This window comes from Dendrobates tinctorius, unplaced genomic scaffold, assembly GCF_039654945.1.
Source record: "Dendrobates tinctorius isolate UK_male_01 unplaced genomic scaffold, ASM3965494v1 ptg000008l, whole genome shotgun sequence".
Classification (NCBI taxonomy): domain Eukaryota; kingdom Metazoa; phylum Chordata; class Amphibia; order Anura; family Dendrobatidae; genus Dendrobates; species Dendrobates tinctorius.
Window position 1 is genome coordinate 53,385,001 of NW_027361676.1, and position 26,228 is coordinate 53,411,228.

At 43.2% G+C, this 26,228-nt stretch overlaps 1 protein-coding gene across 3 annotated transcripts in view; it reads right to left on the bottom strand.

Moving 5' to 3' along the window:
• Positions 1-26,228, bottom strand: part of GLRA3 (glycine receptor alpha 3) — a 419,963-nt gene that overhangs the window by 157,505 nt on the left and 236,230 nt on the right. For all 3 annotated transcript variants that reach the window (XM_073577590.1, XM_073577598.1, XM_073577603.1), the window contains exon 4: positions 19,225-19,448. In XM_073577590.1, the coding sequence (XP_073433691.1) occupies positions 19,225-19,448 (224 nt within the window). The remainder of the gene's footprint in view (positions 1-19,224; positions 19,449-26,228) is intronic.

The window sequence follows — 26,228 nt, forward strand, 5'->3', positions numbered from 1 at the left end:
AATAATTAAATACATGAACAGTAAGCTTCACACACACTGTGCTTATTGTATTTGTCACAGACATCTGTATATCTACTTATTATATTTGCATTTACTGTATGTAATCCAACTCTTCTGCCTTCTTGGCTCCTGCAGTGATTTTACAGTACATGGTAGATGAATTGCCAGCTTTTCTTCTATCTATGTATCTAAGTAATATATATACATATATATGTGTGTGTCACTGACATCTATATATCTATGTATTCTATGCGTATATATTTATTCTATCTATTCTATTCTAACCTGTCAGTGTGATTTTATTGAAGCAGCACATGAATAGCCAGCTTTTCAAAGGATCTAGAGGTATGGTTCTACAGGAAGTCGTTTTTTTTCTCTGGGGGCACTCAACTTTATTATCATGCACAAAAAGACACAAGTTAGCCACAAAAACGCATGAAAAAATGCACCAAAAACGCAAAAAACGCAAACAAAAACGCACCCAAAATACAGCAAAACATGCTATTTTGTCGCAGCTTCATTTCTGCCAAGAAATCAGGTTTTGTTGCAGAAAAAACTCAGAAAAAATGCTCATTGTGAACTTACCCTCAGAGGGACAGAAGGAAAGTACTACTTCAAAAGATAGAGCGCCAGAAGGCAGATGTGTGTAACTGCTAGAGCCTGTGCCTCTGTTTGTCAAAGAAGATGTAATTAAAGCCCCCGTTACACACTGCGATATCGCTAGCAATATCGCTGTAAAGTCACCAATTTTGTGACGTTGCAGCGATATTGCTAGCGATATCGCTACATGTGATACTTACCTCCGACCGGCTCCCCCCCTGATTATCGCTGGTCGCGCGAGAAGGTCCTGGATCATTTCTCGTCGGGCGCTTCCTGCTGGGCTTCCTGTGGCGCCGACGAGCGAAGCGTTGATGCGGGCGGGAGGATGTCAGGATCGCCGCGTCTGACAGGTAAGTAGCGACCCCCGACCCCAGTGATGTCGCTGGTGAGATCTGCCTGTGTGGCAGCTCACTAGCGACCACTCGATGCACTAGCGATCCATATCGTTGTCGGGATCGCTGGTGCATCGCTAAGTGTAACGGTACCCTTAGTCTATGTACACATCACTTTTTTGCCACATGTCAGTGTCTCCAGCAGGGTTTCTGTCTGAAGCCCTGATAAACAGGATTCAGACATATCTGTAGATGGGGCCGATAACATTAATGATACAGACCAAGTCACTTTGTGTTTTGTCTTTCATCAGTATCCGCTTTTTTCATGCAGGCTCAAAAACGTGGTTGATAATGTTTTGGTACTCACCTGAAATAGGTAAATGCTGCTGAAAATGAGGTCAGACAGAGCACAAAGTGACAGCTTCATTAAAATCAATGACCCCATCAGCAGATACGCTGAATCTCATTTTTCAAGGCTTCAGATGAAAGTTCCATCAGAGCCACTGATGTGTGGCTGTAACATGATGTGAACATAGCCTACTAGTCATATACTTGCTATTCTCTGTATATTTGTTAAATTAAGAACATCAGTAAAATTCAATTTACGTTTATAATATGTACTGATTCCTTTCTTGTCTATACTGTCTGGGGTTCCTCTACCATTTACCAAAGTGTGATTTAAGGTGAAAATATCTGCAGAAGTGAGCATCCCACACACACCCTGAGAAACATATTTCACTAGTGTCTAAAGTCACAACAATAATAATCTAAGCAATCCACAAGTAAAACAAGCCTATGTTTCCACATCCTGCATTAAAGTAATTCAGATATTCTGTGACCTTGACAAAAACCGGGACGGGTTGAAATGTCCTTTATTTTGTTGCTTATGTACTCCATCTGATTCACCTTATGCATACATGTTAATCAATAAAATTATCTTGCAAAACATGAAGTTTTGAGAGTGCAGCAGATTTTCCTCATTGCATTGCGACTGTGACCAACTCCTTCTGGACAGTTCCTTTAAATTTTGAGTGCAGACCATTTTTTCTATATTAGCGCAAACTCGTCAGCAGGATTTTGCCAAGTAAGCTACAGGCATTGTCAGGTTGCAAGTGTTAGGGGTACTTCACACATAGCAAGATCGTTAGCGAGATCGCTGACACATCACAGGTTTTGTGACGCAACAGCGACCTCGCCAGCGATCTCGCTACGTGTGACACATAGTGGCGACTGCCCCCTGCTGTGATTTCGTTGATCGTGCTTGAATGTCCTAGGCCATTTTTTGATCGTTGGTGTCCCACTGGCCAGCATGCATCGCTGTGTTTGAAGCCATAACAACGACGAGCGACCTAGTTGGCGACTCAGAACTCAGGGACGCAGGCGTGATTTTGCGTTGTCTTTTCAACGCCCCCTCAGCTCCGATTGGTGGTCTCAAATTTGGATCTTTGTAGCGTTTCCTTGTGTAGGTCAGCTATCAATTATACAGTTAGGTCCATATATATTTGGACAGAGACAACATTTTTCTAATTTTGGTTCTAGACATTACCACAATGAATTTTAAACAATTCAGATGCAGTTGAAGTTCAGAAATTCATCTTTCATTTGAGGGTATCCACATTAAAATTGGATGAAGGGTTTAGGAATTTCAGCTCCTTAACATGTGCCACCCTGTTTTTAAAGGGACCAAAAGTAATTGGACAATTGACTCCAAGGCTATTTCATGGACAAGTGTGGGCAATCCCTTTGATTTGAGGTGTGGTGCTTGCATTTGGAAGGTTTTGCTGTGAAGGAAACATGTAGTCAAAGGAGTTCTCCATGCATGTGAAACAAGCCATCCTTAAGCTGCAAAAACCCATCTGAGAAATTGCTACAACATTAGGAGTGGCAAAATCTACAGTTTGGCACATCATGAGAAAGAAAGAAAGCACTGGTCAACTCATCAATGCAAAAAGAACTGGGCAACAGTGGTGGATGATCGCAGAATAATCTCCATGGTGAAGATAAATCCCTTCACAACAGCCAACCAAGTGAACAACACTCTCCAGGAGGTAGGCATATCAATATCCAAGTCTACCATAAAGAGAAGACTGCATGAAAGTAAATACAGAGGGTTCACTGCACGGTGCAAGCCACTCATAAGCATCAAGAATAAAAAGGCTAGACTGGACTTTGCTAAAAAACATCTAAAAAAGCCAACACAGTTCTGGAAGAACATTCTTTGAACAGATGAAACCAAGATCAACCTCTACCTGAATGATGGAAAGAGAAAAATATGGCGAAGGCGTGGTACAGCTCATGATCCAAAGCATACCACATCATCTGTAAAACACGGCGGAGGCAGTGTGATGGCTTGGGCATGCATGGCTGCCAGTGGCACTGGGTCACTAGTGTTTATTGATGATGTGACACAGCACAGAAGCAGCCGAATGAATTCTGAGGTATTCAGAGCCATACTGTGTGCTCAGATCCAGCCAAATGCAGCCAAACTGATTGGTCGTCGTTTCATGCTACAGATGGACAATGACCCAAAACATAAAGTCAAAGCAATCCAGGAGTTTATTAAAGCAAAGAAGTGGAATATTCTTGAATGGCCAAGTCAGTCACCTGATCTCAACCCAATTGAGCATGTATTTCACTTGTTAAAGACTAAACTTCAGGCAGAAAGGCCCACAAACAAACAGCAACTGAAAACCACCGCAGTGAAGGCCTGGCAGAGCATCAAAAAGGAGGAACCACAGCATCTGGTGATGTCCATGAGTTCAAGACTTCAGGAAGTCATTGCCAACAAAGGGTTTTCAACCAAGTACTAGAAATGAACATTTTATTTACAATTATTTAATCTGTCCAATTACTTTTGGTTACTTTAAAAACAGGGTGGCACTTGTTAAGGAGCTGAAACTCCTGAACCCTTCATCCAATTTTAATGTGGATACCCTCAAATGAAAGCTGGAAGTCTGAACTTCAACTGCTTCTGAAGTGTTTTGTTTAATATTCTTTGTGGTAATGTCTAGAACCAAAATAAGAAAAATGTTTCTCTGTCCAAATATATATGGACCTAACTGTATGCAATCATAACATTTAACATGTACAGTTATAATAATCTCGTGTCCCCATGTCAGTGACTGTGGATCCACGAATAAATAGCGCATTAGTGACTCAGACAGGGACGCTGAAGCAAACCGCGTAGTGATAGCGCAGTAGTGGCCACAAATCGGAGCAGAGGGGCGTGGAAAAGGCAACGCTGAAGCGTGCCTATGAGGTCTGAGTCATCAGAATAGCTGCTGTGTGACAAGGTCCCAATGACTGCCGAGGTAGTTATATGGTTCGCCGTATTGTTGCTGCATCGTTGAGTAGATCTGCCTGTTTGACAGCTTACTAGCCACCATGTAGTGACGTACCAGCGATCGTTACCAGGTCGTATCATTGTCGGGATCGCTGGAGCATAGCTATATGTAATGGGGCCCATACACTGATTAAAATGATCCCAGAGGTGAAGAACTCCATCTAGTGGCTCTTACGTAATCTGTGTTAGAAGTTAATCAGTTAATGATATACCCATGCTCCAGGTGGGACTGTAGGCAAAGTCTTATCTTCCTGATCTTGGCCAGATAAACCAAGGAAGGACCTGATCACAGGCTGCCCCGAAGCACAAACATGTTCCTCATCATAGAGACAGAGAGAGACAGACTGTTCGTGCTTTGGGGTGGGCCTGTGGACAGGTCTCTTCTTAGTTTCTCTGGCCTACAGCAGAAAGAAAAGACTCTGCTTACAGTCCCACCCCAGAGCACAGGCATCTCATTAACTGAAGCTTTTAACACTGATTACACAAGAATCACAAGATGGATTATTTGGTTTTGCTTGATGAGCTTTGGACACAGAGGGAAAGGAAGATGGGTTGTAAGTGGAAACAGAAGCACATTTTTGTATAAAATTACACAATATATTACAATGTCTGTCATCAGCCTTTTTGCTAACTGATCTGAAAGCAGAATAATGTAAGAAAAGAGACTCCAATTTCAGCAGTGTATCACTTAGTTTAGTGAATGAGCAGTTGTTACGCAATCAGAGTTCTTAGATGTACCTTAAAGCAGAGCTGAGAAAGCTAACCCCACCCACACAACTTTCTGTGTACATTGTATATTGACAGTGAACACTCCTATTAGAGGAGGGAGCATAGCCGGATAACTTGGTACAAGGCAGCTAGTCCTAGCAGTGACCATCTTCAGATGATAAAACCTTCATTAATAGTAAACAAACAGTACACAGCTTAATAAATGACACATCGCTGAATTCTGTGTTTCAGCCCCTATCCCATCCTGTCTTTAGATTACATAGCAAAAACTTGCTAACCATTTTTTTTATATATTTGCCTTGACTTTTGATTTATGTAGAAATGACAGTGTTAATTTAATAAAATTCTGCTATGTTGCCTCCCTACCTGTTTTTCTAAACCTCATGAGTATTTCATGCAATACCCTCAGACTAGTGTTAACTAGAGTTGAGCGACTTTTGGTTTTTTAGGGTCGAGTTTCGTTTCGTGAAACCCGACTTTTCCAAAAGTCGGGTCGAGCAAGATCGGCCGATTATAGGGAAAAGTCGAGGTCGTCCCGAAACACGAAACCCAATGTAAGTCAATGGGGAATAAAAGTCGGCAGTGAGAGGAGGACAGGAAACACACCTACAGTGCTCATTTGAATGCCAAAAGCATGAATTCCTCTTACTTAAGCTTGTCAACCTTAATTAACTTCATAATACAAGTTACGCACTGAAAAATGGGGGTTATTTGGCTAAAGTTGTGGGGGGGTAGGGCTGGCTCCAGGTTTTCATGTGCCCTGGGCGAAAGAGTGCCCCTTTAACACATACCACAACTCATCATGCTCCGATACGGCAGAGAAATAGCGGTATAGTACAATGAAAAATACTTCACTTTTTACATCTCATGACGAGGCCCATCTATTTCTCCATACAGAATCATTGGTCCCATATAATGTTTGAAACAGTATATGATGAGCTCCACATAATGCTACAGTATATGTTGGTCCCCATGGATGAAGCTCCACTGTCTTATGGGCCCAAATAATGCTCCAAACATAATGGGCCCCATTTCTAATGCTCTAGTGTATAATGGGCCCTGTAAATGCTGCTCCAGTGTCTGATGTCCACCTTTGGAATGTTCCAGTGTATGGTGGGCCCCATCTATCATTCTCCAGAGTATAGTGCTCCCCAAAAATTGCTGTCCCAACATTGAAAACAATCAAATAAGTCTCCTCGCTAGGGAATCCCTGTACTAGTCTGGACTCCTCGTCGTCCCCATCTTCCATCTCACTGCACAGTATTTCAACCTTGCAAGTGCTGTGATCCTGAGCAAGCAGGGGGGGCCCACTCGTTGGCGACGGCACTGGCACAGGGCCCATGATAGTACGGTGGTGTGTCTGATGGCGGGTGGGCCGAACCTGCACTTTCATCCGCAGCTTCCTCTTTGTCACCGTGTAAGATGGAACTGTATATGGGAAGGGTAACCTGAGTTTCATCAGGGTCAGATTCAGGCCGGGTAGCGTGCGAGGGGAATGTAGTGGTCTGGGCCAATGTACCAGCAGATTCATCGAGCAGTGGCTGGGCATCAGTGCACTTGTGTCGCCCCCAGGAGTACGGTCGCCATAGTGGCATTACCTTCCTCCTAGGGAGTGTGATGTCATGCTTGGGAGCAACGAAGGATCTCTCTAGCAGGTTAACTGATTGGGCGGCGTTATTCCCACAAGTCATGACCCTCCAATCAGCGTTCATGAAGGCAAAGTGTTTGTTTTACGTGGGCAGTATGGTTGCAAAGCTGAACCTTAAAGGAATGTCCAGAAGGGCACCACCAGGAGTGGAGCCTACGGTTAAATTTGACTCCACCTGGGAAACCTCAACCATGCCAGCTACAGAACAGATGCACACATTGCAAGCTTAATTCCGTTAACGAACGTGACTCCGTCATGCCCCGCGGTCCGAGTCCGGCTTACTAGAGGGACACGTGAGGCTCTGGCACATGAGATTGGCCAATAACTGGTGTGTCATGCCCTTACATGTCCATGGCTGCATGTGCTCTACACTGAAAAGGCCAGCGTTTGTCGCTTACAGGTGCAGATAACCCGCTGAACAACGTTAGTGATGGGGATCACTGATTACAATTATTACCCGCGAACGATGATTTCCCAGTAAGTGCAGGTCAACCGCAGTTCCGGAATTAGGCCTAACTGTCATTCTTGAAAAAATGAAAAACTTACGTGTGCAAACCACAGGTGCTGTAGCTTGCTTAACAGCTCGCTAGCCGTTCTCACGCCCAGTATGGATTACACGTGATTGCACAAAGGTGAGAAAGGGTACCGTATCCCCGGATAACATGTATGGATAGGGTACACATTCAAAATATATGTCTATACATCAGGAGGCAGGCTCAGACGGTGTCAGGCCCAGTATGGATTGCACGTGATTGCACAAAGGTGAGAAAGGGTACTGTATCCCAGGATAACATGTATTGATAGCGTACACATTCAAAAGATATGTCTATACATCAGGAGGCATGCCCAGACGATGTTAGGCCCAGTATGGCTTGCACGTGATTGCACAAAGGTGAGAAAGGGTACCGTATCCCCAGATAACATGTATGGATAGCGTACACATTCAAAAGATATGTCTATACATCAGGAGGCAGGCTCAGACGGTGTTAGGCCCAGTATGGCTTGCACGTGATTGCACAAAGGTGAGAAAGGGTACCGTATCCCCGGATAACATGTATGGATAGTGTACACATTCAAAATATATGTCTATACATCAGGAGGTAGGCTCAGACGGTGTCAGGCCCAGTATGGCTTGCACGTGATTGCACAAAGGTGAGAAAGGGTACCGTATCCCAGGATAACATGTATGGATAGCGTACACATTCAAAATATATGTCAATACATCAGGAGGCAGGCTCAGACGGTGTCAGGCCCAGTATGGATTGCACGTGATTGCACAAAGGTGAGAAAGGGTACCGTATCCCAGGATAACATGTATGGATAGCGTACACATTCAAAATATATGTCTATACATCAGGAGGCAGGCTCAGATGGTGTTAGGCCCAATATGGATTGCACGTGATTGCACAAAGGTGAGAAAGGGTACCGTATCCCAGGATAACATGTATGGATAGCGTACACATTCAAAATATATGTCTATACATCAGGAGGCAGGCTCAGACGGTGTCAGGCCCAGTATGGATTGCACATGATTGCACAAAGGTGAGAAAGGGTACCGTATCCCCGGATAACATGTATGGATAGCGTACACATTCAAAATATATGTCTATGCATCAGGAGGCAGGCTCAGACGGTGTCAGGCACAGTATGGATTTGACGGCCCAGACTACACAGCGGAGGAGCAGGGAGAGGTAAAGATTGCAAATGCTGGGGCCCTGCCCAAGCAAGGGGGGCCCACTCGTGGGCGTCGGTACTGGCACTGGGCCCCTCATAGTACGGCGGTGTGTCTGACGGCGGGTGTGCACCACCACCGTCAGAGACACTTGATTGCACTATGAGGGACCCTGTGCCAGTGCCCGCGCCCAAGAGTCGGCCTACCCACCTGTCCAGGGCAACGGCACTCGCACGGTGTCGTGCGCTAGGTGGTGACCCCGGCCATGGGAGGGAGGCAGCACAGTTAGGGAGTTTTAGAAAGTGGCATATGTTGATGTTGGACATTCAGCTGATGCAAAAGGCGAAATATGTCAAGTCCCAGGAAGAGGTGGACCAAAGCAAGCCATTTTTCTGTCACCCTATGTATCATCAGGGGAAGGTGGGAGAAAATCCTTGGAAACCCATGCATGGTTCATTTTAATGAAGGTTAGATCATCCACATTTTGGGTTGACAGACGGGTCCTTTTTTCTGTCAGGATTGATCCAGCTGCACTGAAGACTCTTTCCGATAGCACACTTGCAGCTGGGCAAGCGAGCTCCTGTAAGGCATATTGTGCCAATTCAGGCCAGGTGTCCAGTTTAGCGGCCCAATAGTCAAAGGGGAATGACCTGTGTGGGAGAACATCGATATGGGAGGAAAAGTAGTTTGTAACCATAGTTGACAACTGCTTTCTCCTGTCACTTTCCATCGATGCTGTATTACCAGTTGTGTGAGCGGTACTTGAAAAATCAGTCCAAAACATTGTCATGAAACCCCTGTCTCCAACGCCACTTCTGCTGTGTGCACCATGAACACCTCTGCCAAGCTGCCCCCGGCCCATACGGCTCGTGTGAGAACCATCACCGCTGCTGTGTGCTGGGAATTACTCAAGCAACCGATTTACCAGAGTTGCTTGTTTATTAGCCAATATTAGGTCAAGGTTCTCCTGTGGCATGATGTTTTGTAATTTGCCTTTATAGCGTGGATCCAGGATGCTGGCCAACCAGTAGTTGTCATCGTTCATCATTTTGGCAATACGGGGGTCCCTTTTTAGGATCCGCAAGGCATAATCTGACATGTGGGCCAATGTTCCCGGTGTCAATGATGCACTGCGAGTGCTGGTTGGAGGAGCACTTTCTGGCAAATCCACATCCCTCCAGTCACACACAAACCCTGTACCAGACCTTGCCACGCCAACATTTTCACTTGCCCCACGAGATGCATCCTCTTCCCCTAAGTAATCATCCCCATCATCATCCTCCTCCTCCTCTTCTTCCTCCAACTCGTCCAGGAGAGGTCCCTGAGAAGACAATGGCTGAATGTCATCAAGGATTCCCTCCACCTCTTCCTCCTCATCAACATTGGCTGCAGACGCCTGCTCCTTAAGGTGCGTCAAAGTTTGCATGAGCAGACGCATAAGTGGGATGCTCATGCTTAGGATGGCGTCGTCTGCGCTTACCAGCCATGTGCATTCCTCAAAACACTGAAGGACTTTACAGAGGTCTTTCAGCTTCGACCACTGCACACCTGTCAACTCCATGTCTGCTCTCAAAGTGCCTGGCCGTGTATCCTCCCACAAATGCATTAAGGCCTGCCTCTGCTCGCACAGCCGCTCCACCATGTGCAGGGTGGAGTTCCACCTTGTTGCAATGTCGATAATGAGGTGGTGGTTGGGAAGGTGGAGCAATCGCTGCAGCTTCTGCATACGAACGGAGTGTACAGGCGACCGGCGGATGTGCGCACACAGTCTTCGCACCTTCTGGAGCAGTGCTGTTAACTCCGGATAATTTTTGAGGAAGCACTGCACCACCAGGTTCAAGGTGTGAGCCAAGCAAGGTATGTGGCTGAGTTTTGAAAGGGCTATGGCTGCCACAAAATTACGGCCGTTATCACTAACTACCTTGCTTGCCTCAAGATGTACACTGTCCAGCCATGACTCAGTTTGTCGCTTCAAGTACTCGGCCAGCACCTCGGCGGTGTGTCTGTCGCCCAAACACATCATCTGCAACACAGCCTGCTGACGCTTTCCACTAGCTGCTCGATAGGGGGGACACCTCGTGTGCAACAGTGGCAGCTGCAGATGGAGTGCTCGTACGACTGCGCTCTGTGGACGAGCTTTCGCTTCTGGAGGAGGAGGAGGAGGAGGAGGAGGGTCGAACGCCTACAGCCAACTGTTTCCTATACAGTGGGCTAGGCAGCACTGTCCCACCACCGCTGTCCCCTGTGGACCCTGCATCCACCACATTAACCCAGTGCGCAGTGATGGACACGTAACGGCCCTGGCCATGCCGACTGGACCATGCATCAGTTGTGAGGTGCACCTTTCCACTCACTGACTGCTTGAGTGCATGGACAATGCGGTCTTTTACATGATGGTGGAGGGCTGGGATGGCTTTGCGAGAGAAGAAGTGGCGACTGGGTAGGTCATAGCGTGGTACTGCAAAGGCCATGAGTTCGCGGAAAGCTGCGCTTTCCACCAACTGATAGGGCATCATCTCAAACGAGATTAGTTTGGCAATGTGGGCGTTCAAACCCAGTGTACGCGGATGAGAGACTGAGTACTTTCTTGACCTACTCATAGTGTCTGGGAGGGTGAGCTGGACTTGAGAGCTGCATATGGTGAAAGTAGCTGTGGACAGGGCGGACTGAGAGAGGGTTGATGATGGTGATGGAGTTGGTGTTCTTTCTGATGGCCTAGAATCAGTCTTTCGTTGATATAACAGTGGGATTCCCTGACTGCTGTGGCCTTGCAATGACACCTCAACATTTGCTGCTGTGCTAACCGGTGGGCTTACAGTGGGGGAACAATGTAGCGTTGCTGACTACCTTCTTTGTGATCAGTTGCACATGTGGCACTTGAGGTTTGGTGTTGTGTCCACGCTTGCAAGTGCATGCTGGTTAAATGTCTAAGCATGCGACTGGTATTCAAATTTTTCAGATTTTTCCCTCGGCTAAAGGTCTTTGCGCACTTCTTACAGATAACCTTGGCCTGATCATGAGGATTTTGTTCAAAAAAGTGCCACACTGCACTCCTCCTACTTTGGCAGACATTTTGTGGCCTAGCACGCTATGATGTTTTGACCCTCTGGACAAGCTGTCCAGCAACTCTTTTGATTTTTGGAACCTGTCTTTGGAGTGCTCCGGGCCTGCCAGATAACAGCTGTTGCGATGTCGATGTATGCTGTGGATGCTCCTCATCTGAGCTATTGGAAGCAGCACCCTCTTCCCCCAATGGATGCCAATCTGGGTCAACAACTGGGTCATCCATCACCTCCTCTTCAATGTCATGTGCACTGTTATGATTGAGTCACCGTAGGAGGCAAAAATAGAAATGCTAGCTAAGTCCAGAAAACCAGAGAAGTTGGCAGCTATCGGATTGCAGACCCCTGAAGCTATCAACACAACTAGCAGTAGCCGTGGGGGGCTCCTACGATGCCCTAGGCCCCTCGATCACAGCCGGAGGACTACATAGCCTAAAGACAGAAAGGGAAATCTAAACTGCCCCAGAGCAGACCCCAAAGCAAAAGGCAGCCCCCCACATATAATGACGGTGAAGCAAGAAAAAAGAACAAAACACAGACAGAAAGATAGACTGAGCAAAGATGGGGCCCAAGCTAGCTTAGATAGGAAAGGACAGGAAGGCTGCTGTCTGCAATCCATGAAAAAACCCTATGAAAATAAGAGCCAACAAACTGACAGTAAAAAAGGCCCTGAAGACGCTAGGCTTCAAAAAAGGCTATGTCAGTACTCAGGAATATTCTGAAGACAGAGCAACAGGCAAAAGGAGATTCAGCTCACCCCAGCAGGGAATGGCAGAATCCAGAAAAGCAAGGAAAACAAAACACAAATGCAAAAAGGCAAAGCAGAAATCTTAGCTTTAGATGAGCAGGAATCAGACTGGTTTCCTAGAAGTCCACAGAGAAATCACCTGCAGGCCAGAAGGGCGTCGGCAGCCTTATATCCAGTCTTTAACTCCACTCAGCCAGTCATCATCATCAGCCCCAGGTGTTTGACAATCAGGCTCACTACCTTTCTTCACCAGAAGAGGGAGTTCCTCGGGCCTCAGTAGTGAAGGGGAAAATGAACTCACAACAGTGCACCTTCCTCTGTGTCACCGTGTATGGTGGTATAGTGTGCGGGAAGGGGCACCTGAGTCTCATCAGGGTCAGAATCTGGCTCTGTACACTGCGAGGACAATGTAGTGCTCTGAGTGAATGTACCAGCAGAATCATCTATCAGCGGCTGTGCATCAGTGCACTCCATGTCAGATTCATCTTGGCCTGGGTAATTCACCATTTCACTTGATAATCCAGGCATGGTATGTGAAAACAGCTCCATGGAGTAATCAGTAGTATGGCCTGCGTCATCCTTCAATCTTGGTTGGGGTGAAGGACACAAGGAAAGGTGTGGTTCATGAACATGAGCCTCCAATGACGACTCAGTGCTTTTACTTTTTACAACTTCAGAAGAGGAGGCGATAGAGCTGGAGGCTGAGTCAGCAATGTAAGACAAAACTTTTTCCTGATGCTCTGGCTTTAAAAGCGGTTTGCCAACTCCTAGAAAACTAAGCCTTCGAAGCCTTATGGAGCCATACGACGACGCTGGCTCAACACCCCCTGCATTCGGTCCTATTTTGCTTTTGCCACTACCATCAGATCCACCACCAACACCATCATTACCAGCTGCCAACCCCCGCCCAATTCCACGGCCTCTTCCACCAGCCTTCCTCATTTTTGGTAGAAATGTAGACAAAATCCAACAAACTATATAGTAATGTAAAACAAGGTACAAGGTGTCTATAGGACAGGGGAGATTTAGATTTTCTGCACACATTAGTGGACACTGGACACTTTTGGATTGTGTGAGGCCCACTGAATATCAGAGCGCTATGTCACAGGCTCGATGGCACAGGTGTGAAAAAAGTGACTACAGGATAAGGGAGATTTTGAATTTCTGCAGACACTTGTGGACACTGGACACTTTTGGATTGTGTGAGGCCCACTGAATATCAGAGCGCTATGTCACAGGCTCGATGGCACAGGTGTGAAAAAAGTGACTACAGGATAAGGGAGATTTTGAATTTCTGCAGACACTTGTGGACACTGGACACTTGGATTGTGTGAGGCCCACTGAATATCAGAGCGCAATGTCACAGGCTCGATGCAACAGGTGTGAAAAAAGTGACTACAGGATAAGGGAGATTTTGAATTTCTGCAGACACTTGTGGACACTGGACACTTGGATTGTGTGAGGCCCACTGAATATCAGAGCGCTATGTCACAGGCTCGATGGCACAGGTGTGAAAAAAGTGACTACAGGATAAGGGAGATTTTGATTTTCTGCAGACACTTGTGGACACTGGACACTTTTGGATTGTGTGAGGCCCACTGAATATCAGAGCGCTATGTCACAGGCTCGATGGCACAGGTGTGAAAAAAGTGACTACAGGATAAGGGAGATTTTGAATTTCTGCAGACACTTGTGGACACTGGACACTTTTGGATTGTGTGAGGCCCACTGAATATCAGAGCGCTATGTCACAGGCTCGATGGCACAGGTGTGAAAAAAGTGACTACAGGATAAGGGAGATTTTGAATTTCTGCAGACACTTGTGGACACTGGACACTTTTGGATTGTGTGAGGCCCACTGAATATCAGAGTGCTATGTCACAGGCTCGATGGCACAGGTGTGAAAAAAGTGACTACAGGATAAGGGAGATTTTGAATTTCTGCAGACACTTGTGGACACTGGACACTTGGATTGTGTGAGGCCCACTGAATATCAGAGCGCTATGTCACAGGCTCGATGGCACAGGTGTGAAAAAAGTGACTACAGGATAAGGGAGATTTTGATTTTCTGCAGACACTTGTGGACACTGGACACTTTTGGATTGTGTGAGGCCCACTGAATATCAGAGCGCTATGTCACAGGCTCGATGGCACAGGTGTGAAAAAAGTGACTACAGGATAAGGGAGATTTTGAATTTCTGCAGACACTTGTGGACACTGGACACTTTTGGATTGTGTGAGGCCCACTGAATATCAGAGCGCTATGTCACAGGCTCGATGGCACAGGCGTGAAAAAAGTGACTACAGGATAAGGGAGATTTTGAATTTCTGCAGACACTTGTGGACACTGGACACTTTTGGATTGTGTGAGGCCCACTGAATATCAGAGCGCTATGTCACAGGCAGAAATTGGCTAGTGTATCACAAACTACAAGATGTATGTAGAATTGGGCAGAATAGGAATCTCCCTAGAGTGTAGGTCTGTAAGAACGGAACAAGTCCTCCACTTATCCTTCCACAGTGACACACAGATAGCTTCACTGTGGCTGTGATAACAGCCGTTACACGGTACTGTGTGAGGAGCGTACACCGCTGTATGGTGTGAAAAAATGCACGCTCAGTACCTCAGCAGGACAAAAAAAAAATTGGGATTGCTTTTAAAAAAGCAGTTTGCAGAGCAGTGGGGAAACAGCAATGCAGCTGTCAGAAAGCCTTAGAAGGCAGCCTAACAACCAACACCGCTGATCCACCACAATATAGCCTCCCCTTCCACTGCACACACAGTGACTGGTGTGTTGTACAGGCAAAATCGCTAGCAGCAGAAGCAGTTTTTTTTTCTTCTTCCCTGCCTAACGCTCTCCCTACAGAATCAGCAACCTCTCCCTATGCTAAGATCGGCAGAAGTAAGATGGCGGTCGGCATGCACGCCCTTTTATAACCCCTGTGACGCCCACCAAAGCAAGCCAATCACTTGCATGCCCTTCTGAAAGATGGTGGTGACCCCTGCCTATGTCATCATGTTGCCCACAGTGTCCGTGGATCCTGATTGGCTGAAAAAGAGCGCAAAACAAACTTTTGAAACGCGACTTTGGCGCGTAAGTCGCCGACCTCGTGGCCGACCTCATCCTAGGGTCGGGTTTCGTTTCATGAAACCCGACTTTGCCAAAAGTCGGCGACTTTTGAAATTTTTCGACCCGTTTCGCTCAACTCTAGTGTTAACCATTCGGATCTACCATGCCATGCTGGTGATATTTTATCTTGTTTAAGTGGAGATTTTTATTAAAAAAAAAAAAAATAATAATAATCGCAATAGACATTATTCTAAATTAGCTCAACCTGCAACTATGTTACACAAAATGTAAGTAAATAATGATACAATTGCTTATTAGAAATACATCTTCATCTTCCAATTTTCAGTATTTTATAATTGTAAACATTATGTGAATTTTATAATTGTGAACTCCATTAGTGTTCTATATTTTTATTTCCAGTAGATTTTCTCTTTTTCCAGTGATACTAAAGGACACATTGAATGGCATGTCGCAATTGCTTCTGTTTCTGTAAAGCCATGGGCTACTTCTGACATTTCCTATACAAGGCACATTTTTGTAATGATGTCCTTCTAATGACATTGAGCCTTTCTTACTGGAGGTAAAACATATCATCAAATATCCTGAAAGGTAAAAGCTTTTGCTAAGTCCTCATTAGTTCACGGTACAGAATGATGACATATTCGTTCCACAAAAACATATGTTCTATTTATAACTGTCTCTTGTGGCTTCCTGTATGACAGAATATGTCCTAAGATCTACTCTTCTTTACAAACATCTTAGCTCAAATATATTTTTCTCTTCCAGTTTTCTTGGCTGCCTCCTAAGGCAAATTAGATAACAGATACGTGGTTTTATAATGAGCAGTCCATAATTGTGACACCCTAAAGGTAATCTGTCAGAAAATTTATGCTGCCCAAGCCACGAGCAGCACAAATCTGAGCTTGACTGCATGACTGAAGCCAAGTATAATCTTCCATGAAACACCAGAGCGTTTCAGAGAAAATATATTTTAAAGATCTACACAGGGACCATAGCCAGAGACACTCAGGTGCCGCCCCTAGTTTACTTCTCCTAGTACGGGTAGAAGTGATAGACAGGCCTCCCATAGTGAGAGACCTGTTAATCACAAGTAGTCTTGTCTGGCTATGGTCCCCACCTAGATCTTTAAAGTATACTAGCTGAAGAGCCCGGCGCTGCCTGGGCATAGCAACTAACTGTGGTTAGTTATAGCAAATTATAATTATCCTCCATCCCACAGTCCCGTGCCCATATACCCATCATACATATCCTCCATCCCATAGTCGAGTGCCCATATACCCATCACACATCCTCCATCTCATAGTCCCATGCCCCTATACCCATCATACATATTCGCCATCCCATAGTCGAGTGCCCATATACCCATCACACATCCTTCATCTCATAGTCCCATGCCCATATACCCATCATACATATCCTCCATCCCATAGTTCCATGCCCATATATCCATCATACATATCCGCCATCCCATAGTCCCGTGTCCATATACCCATCATACATATCCGCCATCCCATAGTCCCGTGTCCATATACCCATCATACATATCCTCCATCCCATAGTCCCGTGCCCATATACCCGTCATACATATCCTCCATCCCATAGTCCAGTGCCCATATACCCATCACACATCCTTCTTCCCATAGTCAACCATTATGACATCATAATGAGCGGCGGGGCTTGCAACCTATGATGACATCAGCGTCGCCATGGCAACCATTATGACATCATAATGAGGGGCGGGGTTTGATACACACACACTTTTTCCCCATTATGTAGATAGGGGCAAAATTGTTTGGTGAATTGGAACGTGCGGGGTTAAAATTTCACCTCACAACATAGCCTAGGACACTCTCGGGGTCCAGACGTGTGACTGTGCCAAATTTTATGGCTGTAGCTGCAACGGTGCGGATGCCAATCCTGGACATACACACATACATACATACATACATACACACACACTTGAGCTTTATATATTAGATTTTTAAATTAGCATTTCAGAGAAATATATGCCTGGCTTCAATCATGCAGCCAGGCTCTGATTCATGCTGCCTGTGGTTTGGGCAGCATAGATCTTCTAACAGGTTATTATAGCCTAACTATTGTTTATTTCCTAAAATACTTGTAGGGTCTTCTAATTGTATAGCTGTAGAACTTCCACCACATTAGAAGAAATTGTGCTTTGAAGTTTTCAGAGTTCTAACTACCAAGGGATAGCATTTCTCCTTGTGGAGAGTGACAAGGAAAGCCTGGTGTGCCAAGGTGATGAGCCTTTTAAGCCTTGCATTGCTCCTCTGGGAAATTAAATATGCAAATTGACTCTACCGGATTGCTATTTCCAATAAGTGGCACTAGAGTTCTAGCCTTCTACCTCTCTGAAGAGACAATTTGCATATTTAATTTCCCAGATGACCATTGCAAGGCTTAAAAGTCTCCTCAACTTGGCACGCCAGGCTTGGTCAATTTCCACAGGGAGAAATGTTACCCCTTGGATCCCAGTGAGATGCCTCTCAGCCTGCAAAACCAGTTCTCACACTTTGCACTGACAAGGGGCAGTACCCTGAATACAGGGTCTGCAAATTGAAATTCCGGTTTGGCTTTTATCCTAAGTCATGTGGTAAGACTCACTAAAGGGTCATTTGGATGTTTTAGGTTGTCATTATGATTTAAAAAAGAGAAAACACAGTAGTTTGACAATAAATGGCTTCACCCAACCACTAACCATGAGTGGAGAAAAAGTTTTGGTGTTATAATTCATATTCTCTTAAAAAAAGGCCAAGAAAGCAAAAATTCTGCCTGGGTATGTAAACTTTTGAGCACAACTTTAGAAATACATGTAAGGGAAAAGGTGGATTTGGCTAGTGTTTTCAGTGGAAATAAGCTGCTGCCAAATATATCTGTCTGCTGGCTCATTTGTATCTAGAAGTTCAGTTAACAGCAAAAGTCATGAAAAAATAAGTGTACCCTCATTGAATTGCATAGGCTTATGTATCAGGGCACGATATTAAAACAAATGGTCCTTAGACAATTGTAGAATTAGGTAATGTAGTGACTGTACTCGCTCAGTTGCAACAGGTGGCAATCAGGAGGCATGTTCCTTTTAAAGTTCACAGGGTTTATTGCTTCACAAGCCCATAAAACAGAACAGAACAAAAGAAATAGCCTTTAGCTCAGGCAAAACAAAGTACAAGTCTCCAGTACTTCAGGCTTGATCCTGGAGTCTCAACACACACAGGAGGCTTATCCCTCCCCACATTCAGCCCTGTGTTAAGCAGTAGCCCACATTATATAGGTATAACCACACCCAGGAACCCATCACATGACTAGTCACGTGACTGTGACATCACCGCAGGTCCTGAAACACATATAGAGGTATGGTGATGCCCCTTAGTGCTTACGTGCACTAAAGACCACACTCCAAGCTACATTACAGAGACAAGCTATCTCTGTGACATATATCTCCCATTGACTATACGACTCTTAGCCATGCCACAGTAAATATAACTTCAGTTGAACAACATATGACCACGTTATACCATTCTTTAGCAAAAACTGGGCCAAAATGCATAACTAGTGTTTGAAAAAAAAATACACCCCATAAATCATTAGCTTGTAGAATCACCTTTAGTAGCAATGTTACAAATATATTACAGTTGCCCATGCTGGTTAATAAATTTGATTAATTCTTAGACACTTTACTTTAACTTTATACGAGCCCTTGACTAGCTTATGTTTTATGCCTAAATTATGTCACAATTTGGTGCCTGTTGTCTTAGTTTTATACCCAACCACTTATTTTGATAACCATAACACCATAGCGTATCCCAGTTAAGCTGTTGTGATTGAAATGCAAAATAATTTTAGACTCATACTAAATAGGTCTAAAAGTAGATATACAAATTTATATTAGAATGCATCAGAATTTTGTGTGTTATCCTCAATAGCCTAGTGGCACTTAAAATAATCTGCTCCATTATGTCTACTTCAAATTTGTAACTCACCGAATAGAATATAGAACATTTCCATCTTTGAAGATTCTCAGAAGCTTGTTGTCCGTTGTTACTTCATGAAAGTTTGCACCCTTTTCATTAGCAAAGAACAAATCTGGTTTCCATATAGAATCCAACATGGAAGGATCCAAATCTAAGGAGTCATCTGGATATTCACTATATGCAAGACGGGGATCGTTCCACTTCTGACGCAGAAAAATATTTAAACGATAATCCTGTGGAGGTAAAACATTATTAATATTATGCATACTTAGGTATAACAGCTACTGTATAACACACAAGTAAAACAGTTTTCATTAGATCAAGAGCAGAATAAACTGTCACTCATGATAGCATCATTTGTAAAATATATTTCATTGTGGATTTAGATGTCCTTGTGTAATGACCAGGTCCAGACTGAGTATGTCCCTTTAAGTATCCCTGGACCGTGAGTAGCTTTTGTACACCTCAACTCACCCCTAAGTTATCCTTTTACTGTTATATGGTTTATATGAATCCATTACTCACTAATCTCATATATTCATGATTTATATATTAATCTCACAATGTGAATTCTGACACAAGAATTGAGAGCTATCCGATTGGTCGGTGACCCTGTCACCAAGGCTCAATGCGAGGAGCTACCTCCAGTGTCAGTCTAGACAAGACAGGGTTCTGGAAAGTTCCCTGAGGAATCTGGTTCAAGATGTGACCCAGAGCAGACCTCATGTGAAGGGTCTCCTGACCCCCTCCAAGCTGCAAGCCGGGAGGTTCATCCTTCTCTTCATCTCAAGACTTACAGCCAGTCCTAATGCCTAGGATCTTCCCCTGACTTTTACAGCCAAGATGGCTGAAGACTTTTAACCTTTTTTTTTAACTCTGGGTCCTCGCTGTCTGGTTTAAGGTGTGTTTCTCCAGCATTCGATCACACTAAATGTGTACAGAAGAACCTATTGCTCTGCATGTTGAGGAAATTGAGGGTCCCCCTCCTCACCGCAAATTATCTGTTATTTACTTCAAGTATATTTCTGCAAGTACTGTGACAAGCTGAGAAAATGAATACAGGATTTCAGGTCTGTACATATTGCCATATATTCCCTCTTCTGCCTTTATGCCACCAAGAGACTTTGGGTTTCTTATAATTACCTGCAAGTACTGCTCCTAACTAATACAGGCTCTTAAAGCTCCAGAACCTTAATTCTGTGTCAGAATCCAATCCTGAACTGTATTGGTCGTGGATTCCCCACATGTACTGTTACCATTACTCCATGTTATATCTCCCCGTTCTGCTGAAGTAAAGCAGCTGTTATCCCCGAGACCTGTTGTCTGTGGTTATTCAATTGGCTGTGGACACTGCGTGGGGGTCGATAACAGTGAACGGAATGACCCCGTACCAGGACTGTTGCACTTGGTCTTTGATGTCCTTGGCTCTCAGTGTCGTATACCGAAAGGCTGTAGACAACGATCAACAACTCACCTACCCTCAAATTCCCCCATAAACATCCAGTACAAATATTTATTTCACAATGACAGAAGGATAGGATACTGTCAGGCATTTCTGGCAGTACTTTCTAAGGAAATAGAGAATGGGGTATGTTAAAATAAACCTTTGCCCAGTAGACTTTTGGCAGAAGTCAGTAGGTGTTGCTACCAATTATCTAATCATCCAACTTATATTGCATCCTTACACACATTTTCATATTCACAGAAACAATCTTTTTTAAAGTAATCTACCAATAACTGTCTTTAGACTATATGACTATGCTCTTAACTTTTATGTAAGACTTGAAAATGGGAAAATTTAAAAATCAGATTGCAGTATTTATATTATATTTTTACAAATAGTATGTAAAATATCATATTTCTTATTAGAAATATTGGTTTTCCTTTATATTTCTTAGCAAACACCAAGAACTGTAACATGGGGACCTGTACAGCTGTAGGATAAATACATAAATATACATTGCAATAAACGTGAAGCGATCTATGGCATACATTGGCAAATTATATATAAAATGGTATCAAATATCTTTACTATTGATTTCGGGGTGTGGAATAGCATTTAAACCAATTTTAACTATTCCTGTTGACCACTAAGCTCATCTATTATTCTGCTACAATATTCCATCTCTCGCATAAAATGCAGGCTCTACTCCAACTACATATTATTTGTACTCTTACATGTTGTCACTTAATAAGTACTCATTATTACTCTGCTTTGAAGTCTTAGTTATTGATAGAGTTGTAAGAAGCCATAATATGATACAAGAAGTAGTGGTCTATAAACTCATACTATTATTTTAGTACTTTACTATCCTGCTGCATATCATGTTACCATGTAAAACCAAGTCAAGAAACAAAATTTCATTTGTATAACTACCAAAGGTAAACTGTAACCCAAATTTGTTGATTAAAGTTATCATTAGGTTAGATACAGCTGTCACACCAGATATTCAATTTAGGATTGAGTCATCGATGTAATGACCGTAGTAGGGCAAGTATTGACAATAGGGTTATGTTCATGAATAATATACTGTGATTTCCACCATGCAATAATAATGATCATTATCAATGGGGATAACTTTGCCCTCAAAATATATTTGAACAAATAGTGCATTTCCTTTAAGTCGAGAGTATAGCCACAATACAAATAAATGAATCATTTAAATGCCAATAAGTTAAAATCATGTAGATGTCAAACAATGCTTGAACAATCACATGATCTGCTCCATTTGACATAAACCTGTTTTGCATCTTGTGTATACCCCAGAATCATAACAATGTAGGGTTATGATAAGCTATCTACCCGCCCACAAAATTGCTTAGCTTAAACAGGAGACACAATAAAATTCTTCATATTTAATGTTTTGCTTTACACTTCCTATTTATGTAATTTAATTTTGGATGGCGCATGGATTACACATTTTTAGATTGGCTCACTTGATATCATGATGTCTTATTTCATTTGGCATTGTTTGCATTATGCTTTTATTATTCTTGTGTCATGTACTCTATGATCCAGTATCCATGCTCGGATGTGTGGCTGTGATCTGTAGCTGTGATCTTCCTTCACATTGATGTAAGTGTGTTACCTTATGCTATCACTGATGGCTAAATTTAGCCCAAAATGCAGGATTTAATTTATGATTTCAAGTGAGTAGTTGATAGGAGAAGCTTTAAAAAGTTTATATTTTTTATCCAATAAAAATATAATATACACAGATTGAAAAAACTGAGACAGATCCCAAATGGATTGAGCATACTAAACAAAATGGTCTGTTTTTCACATGAGGAAGAACATGGACTGGTAAATGAGTTCTTTTGGAAATATTTTTTGCAAAAGTATCACTTCAAAGGTAGAAAACCTCCATAGTACAGCATGTTGACACACAGAATATCAATGGCTTCATAATTATGAACTGTAGGAACCTCATGTTCTGCTGTAAAAGCCCTATGCACAGTATAGAGGTCTACGTCTAGTTGATGAAACACCAATCTGTAGTCTGGGAAGCATGAAAGGTTGCCTCATAATGTTACAAATTTTAAATTAATTCAATGTTAGGGCTGGCAGAATGCACCTAATAATATAAAGGTGGTAATAAGGTGCGTTCGCAGCCCGGGGTCCACCATGCAGAGATGTTAACTGCGGCTCGGTAATGACAGACATGGACACTAAATGGCGGTATCACACTGGACGCCACCCAGTATGTAGTAGTGACAGGCTCTGTTGCTTCACAGAGCCACGGTACTGCATAACACAGATGCCGTACCCTGTTAACTGTCACAGGGCTCAGCTGAGTCAGTGCTAGTGTACGGTCACAAGACTCTGCCCCAAGAACACGGGGTAAGTGTCTCTCTAGACCCACTAAGCGCACGGCATCGCTCCTTTCAAATGCTATTAAAAGACGCTGGCTACTGTGGAGTGCAGACCAAATGCACAGTGGCATACAGGCAAAGCCACTTCTTGGCGCTGAAGCTAGGCCCTGACTCTGCCGCCTACCTGCACTATCAGCCTAGGCACTAACTGTCAAAGCTGATCAACACATGGATACCAAGGGTAGGGGTTTCATAATGAGTCAGTCACCAGAGACATTCATACGTACATGCAACACTCACTCCATATTGTCTATACTAGCGCACTGCCGTGCAGCCGTGCGATCCTTTCATAACTGCAGCCTTCCGGGACCTTGCTGATGGCCCAATCTGAGCTACTTGATGACCTGAGCATGTGACCTCCGTCCACCAATGAGCGGTCGTCTCATGGGCATGCTCAGATGGAGAAAAGCAGGGCTTAGTCCCAGGAGCGTCTGCTCACTGCTGACTAATGCTGGATGCTATAGCTGAACCTGAAGCTTGAGATTCCCCCTGTGCAGTGGCGGGAACTTGATGCCTAACACTCAAATTTATCATTATTTATCAACTCCAATAAAAGTGCAAACTGCAGATTTTCTAAAAACATACGTTTCTGCAAGGTATGTACTTCTTGGCCATTGTCAATGTTTATACTTTCATCTTCTGGCTTCCACATATCTATCAGAACGTTCTTCCACATAAATAATAAATGGCATCTATGTGCTCAGTTTTCTAATGCCTTTTATTTACACTTTTCAGTATTTGCTAAGGCAAATCTGCTTCACTGGGCTTAAGAAGTGGATTTTGATTATGTGTGTCACAACCATTTTGCTTTTCAGCAGTAATTGAAATCTGCTCATATTTTGTAAACCTGCAAAAGATTACTTTATATGCCATTGAGTGTAGCAAAGTTAATATTTTAAGATGACAGTGATGAGAGATATATTAAATTAGAACAATTAGGATTTACATTTTGTGTTGATTGAACATTCTGCTTTTCGCCTGTATTCTTAATACAGTCTATGAAATGAATCCGCAGATCTCATGTCTTATGTAAGTGATATTGCTCATTAAATAATGTGGTTTTAAAAAGAAAAAAAATTGGTGCTAATGGAATGCAGCAGATAATTAAACAGAACGTACATATTTGACATAAATTGAAGAAGGTACTGTATGTCATATACACGGTGCTAAATATCGGAAAACAGTGAAAATTTAAAAAGTTTTCTTCTGTTGTGAGTCAAGAGTGATTAGATTATTGGAACGTATCAAAAAAATTGACTGACCATGCAAGCATTTAGGCAGCCGTAAGGTAATAATGATTTGAAGCCTACGAGTCAAACATATTAAAATTACCAAAAAATAAGAAATACATGAGATAAATGTTCCTTAAAGTCGTTCTCTGGGAAATCAAAAAACACATTATAATAAATAAATTGATAAATTCTTTTAATAATTTATTTATTCTCATCTTGTCTAGGGAAAATCATAAGGTTTTCGAAATGGCTACTGTCACATAGCTAAACACTAACCCATCCTCAACAAAGAGCAGAAGGGTTTTTGTGAGTAAAGAAAGCTCTCCTGCCATCTTTTGCTGCTAGCTCTGAGGAGAGACAGGGAGGGATGTGTGTATATCAAAGCTGAGAGAAGATCTCTGCTGAAGCAGAGGCAGCTAGGCCAGAAATTGTGAGGATATAGGAGGATGAACAGGATGACATGAAAGCTATGGGAGATCTTTTCTAGCAGAGTGTATGCGAGCAGCAGCACTTACACTCATTCCATCCCTTCTCCTCTCTTCCAACAACATCTGACCTAACTTGCCTGAGCTTCAGCTGAGATGCTGTTATTTCAGCTTTGATATACATACATTCCTCCCAGTCTATCCTCATAGTTAACAGTCAGAGAAGGCAGGGGAGCGTTCTCTACTCACACAACCCTCCCTACTGTGTGTTTAGAACAGGTTTTGTGTTTAGTAAAAGTGAGTTCAGCAATTTAAAAAAAAACTTATAATTGCCCAAATGACAAGGTGAATAATTAGTAGCCCTTTAATGGCATTGTGTTCACCCTGTTCAAGTATATTAACACTATGATACGGTGAGCAGCGGACTCCCTTTTTTCCTGTTTTGCATATATGGCTCGGTATCATGGTAGGCACTGAACGGGTTGGTAAGAACTACTCCCCTACTGCAGATCTAAAGAAAGGTCTCGTCCACCAAAAAAGGCTTATTGTAACTAAAACTTCATTTTCAATTCAGACATTAAAAAACTCTATCAAGAATGTGCACAGTCAACACTAGAAAAAAAAGCCACAGATGCGTTTTGTCGTTTAGCCTTAGTCATGGTAAGTTGTTGTATGAGTGTCTTGCCCTGTTTTAAAATACATACGATTATTTACTGTCACGTGATTAACCTATCAGGGCTGAATGACACCGACATATTTAGAGAAATGCAAAACTATATCTCTAAGCATAATAATAATAATCTTTATTTTTATATAGCGCTAACATATTCCGCAGCGCTGCTTTACAGTTTGCACACATTTTCATCACTGTCCCGGATGAGGCTCACAATCTAAATTCCCTATCATACTTTTGGAGTGTGGGAGGAAACCGGAGTGCCCGGAGGAAACCCACGCAAACACAGGGAGAACATACAAACTCCTTGCAGATGTTGTCCTTGGTGGAATTCGAACCACTGAGCCACCGTGTTGCCCAATAATATAACACAGCATGCATCCATCTAAAACATAATATAAAAACAAATAAATTCAATTGGATTCTCAATACTGGAGTTTTCCGCCTATGGTCTCCGTCTCTTGTAGGGATGGAAATTTTTCTTTTAAACCATTAGTGAGTATATGCGACCACTGCTCCATTGACTGTCTATAACTTCTATAGACTGCTCATGGGCAGCGATCAGACATGAAGTGGTTGCACATGGTCTCTAACGCTTCATTTACACGGCGATAAAAATATGTGACGCAGCTAAAAGCCCTAACCTATGTATTTTGAAAACTATAGAAATGCAAAATATATGCATTTTTTGGCACCTCAACAGAGCTTCCTTGCAAATAAAATACTTTTCAGAAAAAAGCCACGGATAGAACATATTAGTGATGTGTATAGAAGTTTTATGTTGTCAGTGTTTACAACAGTTAGAAAAAT